Source organism: Ziziphus jujuba, chromosome 2 (assembly GCF_031755915.1).
Source record: "Ziziphus jujuba cultivar Dongzao chromosome 2, ASM3175591v1".
In the NCBI taxonomy this organism is placed as follows: domain Eukaryota; kingdom Viridiplantae; phylum Streptophyta; class Magnoliopsida; order Rosales; family Rhamnaceae; genus Ziziphus; species Ziziphus jujuba.
Genome location: NC_083380.1, coordinates 24026933 through 24039492, shown reverse-complemented (window position 1 = coordinate 24039492; position 12560 = coordinate 24026933). Strand labels below are relative to the sequence as shown.

Sequence of the window (12560 nt, the reverse complement as noted above, 5' to 3'; positions counted from 1 at the left end):
GATGTTTAAAGTTGTCCTGAACCATAACTTTTTATTCATAAATTAAAATTTAGCATGCCACCAGTCTATGAACTCGTCTCGATGTGCTCTACACAATGGTATATCCATTCCATCATAACATTAACCACATGAAAAGGCAAACATGAGATTCATAAACATTCTAGTTGATCAAACTTTGTCAAAGTTTTAAAATTTTAGGTATTTTTCAAGATAGGATGTTACAAAATTCCATATTAAAACCCTAACATACATGTTTTTTTACAAAGAAAGAACTCAAGGTGGCACAATTAAAAACAAATCAAGTGAAAAAAAAAAAAACACTTACGATTTATAGGAACGTTGTCTTCATCATTGTTGCGCACCATTTTTTTGCTTCAGCAACTAATCCCCAAAAAAATAGATATTCTACCCCACAATTTGTTTTACGGTATTGAGTGATCAAAGAGTTTTGGGACCAATTTGGTATATTTGAAAAAGATCAAAGAGAGATTCTCGGGAGATTGGAAGGAGATCAGAGAAAGATTGGAAGGGAAATTGAATTTTAACTCTAAATCAGTATTTCAACAAGCTTTCCCCCTAATTTATAAGTTTTTTTTTGTAGGAAGAATAGAAAGAAGAGAGGAGTGTTAGAGAAAGAGTGAGAGTGATATTGAGAGGGAGTGGTGTGTTAGAGAGTGTGAAATGACATAGATTGCTCCTACTACTAGGAATGGCAATTTGCTCCAAATGACCCAATATCCATGGTGCATCGCCCCATTTTTTTTACGAAAAATCGGGATTGCGGGATGGGCTTGGGGCAAAAGTTTAAAACCCGACTCAGGGATGGCCCAAACTCAGCCTAATATATATATATATATATATTTATAATTTCATTTATATAAAACATCATTTTCTTCTTTTCTTACAAGCCTTAACACTTACAACCCTCAACTTTGACCGTTGACATCACCTTCACAAACAATTGCTGCTGCACCATTCACCAAGCTGCTGCAACCAAGGTTCATCGCTGCCACCAAGCAAGGTCCTTGCCGACCACATATATTTTTTGTTCTGTTTGATCTAGCAGTGTTTTTGTGCTAAATCTTTTTTTTTTTTTTATGTTTAATATGTTTTGTTTTGGTTTGTGAATGTAAATGAAAAAGGATTATTGTAAAAGGAGTGGTCAAATACCAGCATTTGGGGACTGGGATTAAGCAAATGAGCTTCCAATTACTCAATATTTTGAATCTGCACAACAAGCCAATTTGATCCGCTATAGTTCTTCATCCAGTGAAAGCAATCAGTATCTAAAGGCTGACTTGTATATCGTCGATCCCCACAATCCTTATCTATCTTATCGTTCTGCTGTCCCTCCTCCCACCAAAAAGGTCTTCTTCTTCTTCTACTTCTTCCTCTAAATTTTCTTTCTTTATAAACAACTCTGTCTCTCTGCTTTCCTGTCCTAAGTTTCTCTTTCTTCTGCTTAAAGCATTTGCAGAAACACACAAAAAATTAGCATATTTCTAAGATAAAATGGTATTATTATGATTGATTATTTGTTTTTAAAGGTTATTATTATGATTATTTTCTTTTTAAGAATGCATTTTATTATAATTATAAATTTGGACCTTCACGTATTTTATTGTATTTTTGTTATATTTTAGTCCCTTTATTTATATTTTACTCATAAAAGAATTTTTTTTATATAAATTTCTTTAAAAAAATTATATCAAGTATAAAAAAAAAAAAAAAAAAAAAGTGGAAAACCGCTCCATCTCGGATTGGGAAATCCTCATCTTCGCTCCACTTATAAAGAAACAGAAAAAACCACGGAATGAGATAAAAAATTCTCCATGCAAACATGGATGAGATTTTAAAAATCGATTCTGCCTTGTCCTATTGACATTCCTATTTGCGATGGTATTCCACATGCATCTTATATGAGTTTAACAATCCATTGGGAATGAAAATATAGCTTAGGATGAATGGTGATGTGTTTATAAGAGTTTGGAAGCAAAATACCAAAAAAATAATTTTAAGTACCTAGTTGTGAATCACAACACAGTTAAGGGACAAATGTGCTAATATCCTTAAAAAAATAAGCAATGAAGTGGTTATCCACCCCTGATGCCACCACCCATCTCAATTTGGGAAACTTGAATAGCCCAATGGTGCATCTTATTAGATGTGTGTCTCGAGTTCTATGACAAATATTGGACAAGACATTTTTGTAATACCAAGCGGAAGATTGTGTGGCCGGCCAAGTGGGCCATTCTATTAAAAAAAAAAAGAAGCATATATTAGGGGTTTATTTTTTTAATAATATATATATATATATATATATTACGTTCTAACTGATAATGCATTGATTTTTTTTTTTTCTATATAAATTTTTTTTTTTTTTTGGGGTTATGAGTTGATTTTCTCTTGAGAAAATATCGTCTGTAGCTTTTTAAAATCCATTGACACATTCAAATTTTGAAAATCATCATTAATATTTTGAAGGCTTGAAAAATCATTATTTTACTCCTTTTGGTTGATTATAGAGTAAATTTATAAATGAAAACTATATTTTATCCTTTAATTTAAAAAAAAAATAAAAAAATTTATTTTATGATCTTTTTATATAATAATATATGCTTAAAAATTGTGATTTATTTATATATTTTTAATTTCATTATTTATCATTATAAAAGTGCAATTTATAGTAAACAATATTTTGTAGTGAATATATTATAAAGTAAATTATAGATAATAATGTACTATTTATTTTTTTGCCAAAAGAGAGTTTCATAAATTAATTTTATAGAAAAACAATACCTAAGATGGTAAATGATTATTATTCTAAAAAAGATAAGAAATGATTTTTCAAACCTTAAAAGTATTAATGAATTTTTACCGAATTCTAAGTTGTTGATAAATTTTTTTCTTTTTTTATTTTTTTTTTAACAAACCAACTAATTTATAAATTATTCAAAACTTCTTTACATCCTAACGATATTCAACCACTTAAACTACGTGTTTTATTCCTTTTCTATTTAAGTATCTATAAATTATATAAATTGTATACGGTTTACATATTTGATATAATTATTGGTTGTAACTAAAATTTGTTAAGCATTTTATGATAGAAAACAAAAATAATTAGGCATTTTGAATAACTTTAAATGAAAAAAAGAAAAGAAAAAGAAAAACGCTAAATTCAAAGCCATTAACAGATTTTCTTCCGAAGGAAAAAAAAAAAAAAAGAAAAAAAAATCTGTTTGTTGATTTTTTTTTTTTTTTTAATTTTATTCCTTTAAACATTTTTCTCAGTTCAAAAAACAGTGCCTCAGTCGCTCTGCTCGGTAATGGCTGGGCGAATTCAAAACCTAACAATGGAAACTCTAGAACCAGCAACCCCTTCTTCCTCCATAGCAGCAGCAGCAACCTCAAATTCTCAAAACCAAAGCTTGATGCCGTCACCATTACCGCCATCAGTATCAAGGCTGTGGAGGCGAGCAGCACAGAGAAACCTCAGAAATCAATGGTCGAAACTAGCTGCTTACAGGCAACAATGGGCCTCCTCTTCTTCCGCTGGAAAATCGCACGCCACTTCTCTCGTCAACGCTTATCTTTACCAGATGTATTTTCTAAAATCTCAGTCACTCTTGTTCCTTTTTCTCATGGTTTTTGTTCCCAATTCTTTTTGTTTATGTGATTTCTCTCTGTTATTGGGTTTGAAGTATTTGCTCATTTTGGCTGCTAAAGGTTGGTACTATCTTCTGCTTTCATGTGTTTTTAGGAATAATTTACTTTGTTTAGCCATCAGGAAAATATTGGTAGCTGAGTTATTAGTGTTTTTTGCATTTGGTTGTGTTTAATCTTGGTTATACTGGTTCTAAGAAGTAGAAATGTGTTGGCTGATTCAGATATATACCTTGTATGAAGTTAGTACATGTGCTTCATGGGAGGAAACTTTTGTCATCCTACAAAGACATGGTACATGTGCTTAATGCATCTTTCCTTGTTCCATTAGAAATACAAAAGCATCTTTGCATGCAAAGATTAATGTCCTAGATGCTTGCATTGCAGGGATAGGTAGATGCTTGCATAGCAGAGATAGGTAGCCATTTTTCATCTTAATTTACTTTATGTCCTTCAAGTATGCGGTGTGCAGACACAATAACTTAAGGCTGCACAATAGGTCTTAGGATCAAAACATACAAGGAATGTAAAAGTAGCTCTGAGTAAATAGCTTAATTTTAACCACCTAACGCTTAAACTGAACCACTTTACTGAAAATGTGATTTTTCTATGTCCCTAACATATATATTTGACATCTAGGCATTTTTATTTTATAAAAGATTCTATATAGTTTTGTCTTTGCGGATACACTTTTTCTCTTCTTTTCCCTTTCGAAAGTAATAGGTAGGGAAACTTTTTGCCTTTGTTCTGTTTTTCTCTTTCCCTGAAGCTAGGGATCAATTTGATATGACAAAGTCAAATGGAGTTGTTAATCTAAGCATACATTCTGTGTGCATGGGGAGTAATGCTGCGTGTTATAAATCGTTATTTCATAAGCAACTGGGACAATGTTCTACTGGTGTAGTATTTACTTTTACATGTAGTGGTTCAAAAATTTTGGTTTTGGACTTTTTGAATCTTGAGACAATTTTTAGCTGTATTTATTGTGTTTTCTTTAATGAGTTGTCTAAGGTGACTGTTGTAACTCACATGGTCAAAACTAGTAAATCCATGAGATGTTATCTGAAAGGGACAAGCAGCAGTCCACTTGTACAAGTTTCTGGTTGTTCTGAGGATAAGAGTGATTCGGGAGATGGTGGTGGGATCCCAGTCTTTGTATTTTGGGCAATCTCTTGCAAGTCCTTAGTGAAGATATTTTATAATGATCTTGTCTTTCTATGGTGATTGATTATGCCAGTATGCTTAATTAAAACCACACAGACTATTTTGTTTCTAAACGATATACTCTTATGTTAATACTGGTTCACTTTATCCTTTACTGTTTCTAAATCTCAAATTGATATTTGGGTGAAAAATTTTGAACACATTAAAAAAATTTGGGCAACCTGTGTGCTATTCTTCTTGATGAAATGTGTTTCATCTATAAAGCACTATTACCATATGAAACCTGACACATCTTTGATAGAAACCAGAGTACTTACCTGAATGTATGATAGATGGATATGTGAAATGCCTATTGTGTGAGATTTTTATTTGAATATCATGTGAACATACAAATATATATATATATATATATGTAAATTACTATTATTAATATCATGTGAAACATCGTAGATTAACAATGCACCTGAATTTTATGGTTTAGACATCAACTTCTTGCCTAGCCAAAAAAACATTTTGTGACACAAGGAAATACTTGAAGATTTCAATGAATTTTTTTAAGACACCATATAATATGTTTATGATGCAAGTTTTAAGTATGAATATGATGAATTGAGGGCTTTATTCTAACCTACATGAGAATTAACAGTGTTAATGGTTGTTGAAAAATGCATATAGAAATAGTGAGAACAGTAAATCTATATGAGTCAGAATGTAGATGGTATAAACTTTTGTAATATAAAAAGTTTTAGGTGTGGTATGATTTCATTATGACTGTTTTGGTCTTTAAATTATTTAGAGAAACTAGCATAGGAGCTCATGTTGATGCTTGCTCAGGAGCTAATCTTGAAGGTAATTTGCAGTTTTTTTATTTTTTATTTTTTTTAATATATATATATATATATATATTGAATCTCTCATTTTTCTAGTATATTTTCCTTTCTCTATACTTCTTGGTTATGTTTGGTCTGGTCAGAGATTACTAGTGGTGGAGTTGCTATCCATTGGTTGTGAAGGAAAAGTGGTTAATGGGTACATTGTTCAGATGAGCTTTATCCTGGAGAATTTGATGATTTGAGTATGTGCAACTTGTTATCTGGAGAAACGTGTGAGCCAGTCCATCCAAGACTCCAGATCCAGAAATCTAATATACTTGCTTTGCCATCTAACTAACAGCCAAACCAAGATGTTATGCAGGTAGGTTTTATCCTTTTTCTTGATAAATTGCAGGAAGGTTTTATGCAGGTAGTTAACATTTTCAAAATAACATTAAGAATGGTCTATACATTGCTCTTAATTTTTTGGATTAAGAGTCATTAGACATGGATGCTAAATCATTTGAGTTGCAGGCTTATCAAACAACCTGGCTTGCAGAGGTGAACATAGATACCGATAGGTAAGAATAAATTCAGGAACTTTACTCATTTCTGTTTCGTATTCTTGTGAAGACTTCATATTTTGCATATCCATCCTTTCCATCTCTTAAATTGGAAAAACATAAACACCAAGAATTTTTCCCCCTTTAAGAGAAAAGAATTTTGAAATTCAAAATTCAACCAATGGTGCTATCTTTAGTGCACCCTATAGAAATGTTATTTTCCGCAAGTCTCACAGTTTCTTTTAAATTTGCAAGGGTGGATGAAATATTTGCTGTAACAGGGGAGGAAATACATGTTAAAATAGATATCAAACAGAGATTTGGAGGCTGCAGGGCCCTAAGTTTTGATGATATGCCTAGAGACATTATAAAGAGGGAGAGAGTGTCTCCAAGTACTTGATTCAAACAACTTATTGCAAAAGTGCCAGACCAGAGAAAATGGAAGAACCATATACTACTTAAGAAATTTTCTCCAGTCAGTGCAAATGTTCTTAGTTCTGGTGGTGATTTGCTTGCATGAGAACTGATGCTCACTTTAAATGAGAGGTAAAACAACTGGATTTAATACTTCGAAGAACGATGTTGATTAATGCATGTGAGGGTATTGAATGCATGTTTTTGACAACCATTATGATGTTCAATAACATATCATGATATTGACTGTTCCAAAAAAATACATGATATTATTATTATTATTATTATTTTTCGTTTTGCAGAGTATTTATTGTACATTATTTGTCCCATCGATGCACGAGGGTATATTAAGATTGAACTTTTGTCATTTGTGTAGAAATGCATTATTGTAGTAAATTTAATGCATTGGTGTAATAAACGATGTAATGCATTATTGTAATAAATGTACTAGAATGTAAATGTACCAAACTGTACATGTAATGCAGAAAATGTAATGCATCATGCAGAATATAATTTGGTGATTGAAGGCAGGTTGGCGCAGACCGACTCAGATCTTTCCATTCCAACACTTTTAAGCAATTATATAAGGAAGTGACCAAATTATTCTTTCTATAATTAATTCATAATATAAATATTTTTGGGGATTGCATTTTTTTCTTAAAAAAATTTTTGGCTATTAACTTTCACGGAATACGAGTTACAAGTAGGATATCAAACGACAAATTATTAGTTGAATTTTCTATTAACTTTTTAAATGAAAAATCTAAACAACAAAATGAATATTCAGTTAATGTGTCATCTGACATATAGATTTATTATTCAATTAATATGTCACCTGACATATAGATTTCACTGTAAATCAATGGTAACAATTTTCAAACATTAATCAGCATTAATCAGTATAGTGGTAACCACATTTGCAATTTCAAATTAATTATATGGCCAAACGTTAGCGAATCTGGAGGCATTAAAATCTGGAGTTCCAAACTTTAGAGAATCCATGTCTTAGAAGCCACAAATAAATCTGAATTAATCCATACAAGAGAAGGAAAATAATAATAATAAATATGTCACTAAATCACAGTTAAAGCCACACCAGAAAAAGAACGAGTTTTCAAAAGTCTTCTGCAGTCTTCTTTGCGCTGGTCACCTGCCAAAAGCAAAAACAAAAAAACAAAAAAATAAACAAGCAGAAAGTAATCACAATCGGCCTTTGTTTTTGATAGTTTAGGAAGATATGATAAGCATAAAGAAGTGCTGGAAAAAAAGCAATCAGAATCATATAATTATAAATTACAGTTAATCGGAAGGCGATCACAATCGGCCTTATTGGTATTATGTAATGACAAGAATAAACATGTGCACGATACATAAAGCAAAACAATAAAAGGAAAAAAAAAAAAAAAAGCAGCGGCACCAGTAAAAACAACAACAAAACTTCGGAATATCGAATGGATAATTATGAATACCTCCATGGCCTCTGGCACCAAATCTTTTGAGCATGTTGTACATTTGGTTATTAGTGAATCAATCAACAAATCAAAGCCATCGAAGAGATCCTGTGGTTTATACAAACTAGCCATTAGCTTTGAAGAGAAAGTTGTTGTTTAAAAGAGAAACATAATTACAACAGAATGTTCTAGAAATTATTCAATTAAAACCAGAAGGATTTTGAACATAATCAATCACCGAATAGGCTGCAAAGTTAAAAAATAGCTGAATTTGATATCCATTTAATCCCATTACAAAAAGAAGAGATTGACTGAAGATATCAGTAGTAGTTATAGAAAGAAAGCAAAAACAAAATAATAAGACTTACGGGCGACACTACTAGCAAGTTGATGCTCCTCAGAATCGTCCTCATCCTCAGAAATCAACCAAACGCCGATTCTTGATGTGGGAAATCATAGGCCAATACTCGCCAGTATCCTCTAGACATTTTTCCAATAAGATGGGACATCTAACAATTTCAAGATTCTTTAAAGAGGTGAGGCCATCGATTCCTTCTGGCAAACACATCAGACTGGGACAATCTTTGATTACTAATCTCCGTAGCGATTTAAGGCTTTTGACACATTCCAGAACAGCCTCCAAAATCTCACAGTTAAAAATGATGATTTCTTGCAGGCTAGTAACCTGTTGAAGCCCTTCAGGTAGAGCAACCAGTTTTGGAAGTTTATACAAACTCAAAATAGAGAGGCTTTGGAGGTGTCGCCACAAAATTGCATCACTATCTTCGTTAGGCATCTCCAGCTCCTTGCAATCATGAATATCCAGTTGTTGAAGTGAAATGAGATGGTGAAGACCCGGAAATAAATATTTTAACTTTGAACAGTTTACAATACTCAGCTTCTTGAGAGAAGTGAGAGTTATGAACCCATCTGGAAAATACTGAAGCTCATGAATATCATCAATATCATCAATTGTCAGAATCTTCAAAGTGGAGAGAGGAAGTAAGGCGGCAGAAGAAGCAGAGGAGGAGGATGACGCTTTGTCTGATGATGTTGGTGGTCCCACAATATTCTTCATCATTAATGTCTGTTGGAATGGCTTTATTCTCGTTCCCTGTAGACGAAGCTCTTGTAGATAAGGGAAAAGAGGCATGCAAATTAGGTTGGGACACCCATAAATTTCTAATTCAGAAAGACAGGGAAAGAAAGGTAGTGATCGGCTTGTATTTTCAGTGTTCTCCACACCTTTCCACCATCCTTTCAGATTTGGGATATCAATTAAAAAGAGTCGTTGTAGGGATGGGAAGAATGGTAGCAAGTTGCCATCGACTACATTATCATCATATTCATCGCTCGAGATGTACTCCACAGCTGCTAAATACCAAAGCTGGAGTACTCTCAGATGTGGGAGATGATTCAAGGCCGCTATATACTGGCAATCCTTATGTCCCGATAGCTTAAACTCCACAAGATTTTTAAGCGAGGGGACACAGTTTAATAATGCAGCACCTGGATATGGACCGCATAAAGTGAAGCTTTTAATATTTGAGTGCGGCACCAGATCTCCACAATCATCTACCATTTTCCCATCAATCCATAATTCTATGGACTGCAGATGCTGTTTACTCTTCAAATTTGCACCTTCAGATTTTATCCCATCTTCATGGACTCTAATCGTCAGATGTCCTCTCAAGTTGTTTAGATCCCTAAGTTCATTTAGTTGGCTACCATGCTCCGCCTTTACTAGAAATTTAGTCAACGCCTGTAGATTAGTTAGTTGACTTAGTCCACGTGGCAGATGAATTTGTTCAAAAGTCATACCTGTATAAAGATGCCGAAGGTTGACTAGTTTCCAAATGTCTACTGGTAATGCTTCAAGACTTCCACAATAGGTCAGATCAAGCGTTTGCAAATTATGCAGATTTACAATAGAATCTGGTAATGCTTCAAGACTTTCACAACAGGACAGATCAAGATATCTCAAATGCTTCAATCTACCAATAGAATCTGGTAATGCTTCAAGACTTATACAAAAGGACAGATCAAGCGTTTGCAAATTATGCAAATTTACAATAGACTCGGGCAATACCTTCATAGAATTAAAGGAAAGATCAAGACATCTCAAATGCTTCAATCTACCAATAGAATCTGGTACAGTCTTCCTCCACAGTCCACTGAGACCCAAAGTGCGTAGGAACTTAAATTGCAAATCAATTTTATCAAGTGAGTTTCCCAATCTCAACATTGATGAATAAGAACATTTATTAAAAAGAATGGTTCTAATCCTTTTAGCCCTGACCGAAAAATCTGCAAAACTTTGATGATCTCTTAAGCCGAAATTGATTGACATATGATGAGTTGTTGTCTCAATTTTATCATCATCAGCAGCAGCAACGTTCAAATTTAACATAACACATTGTGGTCCAGCTACTGACATTGCAAGATCATGCATGCAATCATGCATCTTGCATTTTGTTTTATTCAAAAAATGATCAGTTACAACTTTTTCAAAAAAGGATCTATAAAGTAGATCAGTAAAATGTTGATATCCCATGTCTTCTGGACGTTCTTGGTGATTTGATAACTTAATAAATCCTTGAGCCATCCAAAGATTTATTAGCTTTTTCACATCAATAATGTGGTTTTTAGGAAACAAGCTACAATATGCAAAACAACGTTTCAAATGTGATGGAAGATGATCATAACTCAGCTTAAGCCTAGGTATGATATCTTTATCATATTGCGATATTGTTGATAGTTCCTTTTCTTTGAAAGATGACCACTCATCAACATGTCTGGAATACAACATACTTGCAATTGTTCTAATAACTAGAGGAATTCCTCCACACTTTTTCATAATCTCCTTTCCAATTTCCACAATGATAGAATCTTTTGGCTCTTGTACAAAAGCCAATTTTTCAAACAGAGACCATGCCTTATTGTCATCTAATGCCTCTAAAATGTAAGGTGGTTCTTCTGGGCCATTGATGATGCGTGCAACCTCCTTATCACGTGTGGTTACTATTATTCTACTTCCACTGGAACCATCTCTCAACAAATTTTCTAAACTCAACCATTTTTCACGGTTATCCAAATCCCATATATCATCTAACACAAGTAGGAATTGCTTTCCTTTTATTTTTTCTCGAATATCTTTTTGCATTTGGTCTAGTGTAATATCAGTAGATCTCTCGCCTTGTCGTGCCGACTGAAAAACTTCCTTGACAACTAGCTCCAGATCAAAAACTTTAGGTACACTCACCCACAATTTTGGCTCAAAATGCCTTTGAACCTCTTCATCATTGAAAACTAGTTGTGCAAGTGTGGTTTTTCCTAGGCCTCCAACACCAACTATGGGAATCACTCCTATGTTTTCCTTGGTTTTCATATCAAACAAACGTTTCTTGATTTCTACTTTGTCATCTTCTCTTCCAATAGTATCTTCTTCCCGTTGAAACGAGTGATCTTTCCACTCCGCAGTCACTACTTCAGTCTCCTGAAGGCCAGTCACTAAATGGAACTTTCTGTCATTTGCAATGGCATCTAGTTTGTTCCTAATGTCTTTTATTTTCCTACCCATCTTATGGCGAAAACCAAGCGGGAATGAAGTTGAGCAGCAGAAAGTTCGTACCTTTTTGGCCAGTGTATTCCCGGTCATTGCTTCTTGTTGTGAGCGCAAAGTTTGATCAGTGGAGAACTCGTCCACAAAGTCATCAGCTTCGTAAACAACACCTTCAAGCCTCCTCAGCCATGTTTTGATTTGTTCTTCTTGCACTTGCTTTTTTTCTGCGTCAGCAAGTACACATTTGATTGTTGAAACGGTGTCTTTAAGTTTCTGAAGCTCGTCCTCAACACCAGATAACAAGGCAACCTCGTTCTCAATTGCTTCACCCAATTGCTTAATAATCACATCTGCAACACTGGAAAGGAGTACCTCCCACGCCATTGGATTAAAAACAAAGAGAAAATCAAATGTTCAAAGCTCTGGATCGGTCAGAAATTAGAGAAAGATCGATATGGATGAGTATGTGAGGAGGAATATGCTATTTCATCCGGAGTTTTTAGTGGCTTGGTACTTCCAGGTTACTCGCCTGTTGAAGCTATTTGAAGGGTACGGGACTCTAAGTGGATCAAAATTCGCATCACAATTGTCTTAGAACTACTGGTGGCATTTTACCGTGAGTTTGTTGTCCATGACACATTTTACAAGTGACATCGAAGTGACAGTACAGAGGCATGTGCTTGCATTTTTTCTTCTTGGAAAGTGTGAAGCCACAAATTCTAAAGTTACTTTGAAGAAAGTGGGTTTGCGTACATGATCAGCTGTAAAGCCATAATAAAATGGCGCTTTATTTTAGAAATCCTCTTTTTCTAATCAAAATGGCTTTACTTTGGAAAAAACGGCTTGCTAGCTAATTGTTAATTACAAAATTTGACGTGGCTCAAAGTATATAAGCAGAATCCAATGTAAGAAAACAAACAAAACTGTG

The 12560-nt window shown here is 33.7% G+C and overlaps 2 protein-coding genes across 14 annotated transcripts; one reads left to right on the top strand and one right to left on the bottom strand.

The window, feature by feature from the left end:
• Positions 1 to 3256: 3256 nt before the first annotated feature.
• LOC112491685 (uncharacterized) lies at positions 3257 to 7185 on the top strand. Of its 13 annotated transcripts, none has more exons than XR_009635768.1 (5): positions 3257 to 3604; positions 5627 to 5679; positions 5757 to 6024; positions 6177 to 6223; positions 6461 to 6911. XR_009635768.1 is itself a non-coding variant. In XM_060814687.1 (3 exons), coding segments are annotated over exons 1-3 (408 nt in total). In that variant the 5' UTR covers positions 3265 to 3329; the 3' UTR covers positions 5629 to 5715. The 13 variants fall into 13 exon arrangements, 1 of the variants encoding a protein (XP_060670670.1); XR_007241055.2 differs by having other exon boundaries at positions 3258 to 3604; positions 5804 to 6024; XR_009635771.1 differs by lacking the exon at positions 3257 to 3604 and adding an exon at positions 7126 to 7185 and having other exon boundaries at positions 5291 to 5679; positions 6461 to 6751.
• Positions 7186 to 7558: 373 nt separating this feature from the next.
• Positions 7559 to 12558, bottom strand: LOC112489250 (putative disease resistance protein RGA1). The gene is made up of 3 exons (XM_060814720.1): positions 8439 to 12558; positions 8089 to 8178; positions 7559 to 7769 (listed from the first exon to the last, which is right to left on the bottom strand). The coding sequence occupies exon 1, from the start codon at positions 12014 to 12016 to the stop codon at positions 8486 to 8488; it is 3531 nt and encodes a 1176-aa protein (XP_060670703.1). The 5' UTR covers positions 12017 to 12558; the 3' UTR covers positions 7559 to 7769; positions 8089 to 8178; positions 8439 to 8485.
• Positions 12559 to 12560: the final 2 nt, after the last annotated feature.

Excerpts from the sequence above, each read along its gene's own strand:
- LOC112491685 (XM_060814687.1), top strand. The coding sequence starts at position 3,330 with ATGGCTGGGCGAATTCAAAACCTAACAATGGAAACTCTAGAACCAGCA. Across the intron at positions 3,605-4,709 it reads AACGCTTATCTTTACCAGAT|TAAATCCATGAGATGTTATC; the intron begins GTATTTTCTAAA and ends GGTCAAAACTAG.
- LOC112489250 (XM_060814720.1), bottom strand. The coding sequence starts at position 12,016 with ATGGCGTGGGAGGTACTCCTTTCCAGTGTTGCAGATGTGATTATTAAG.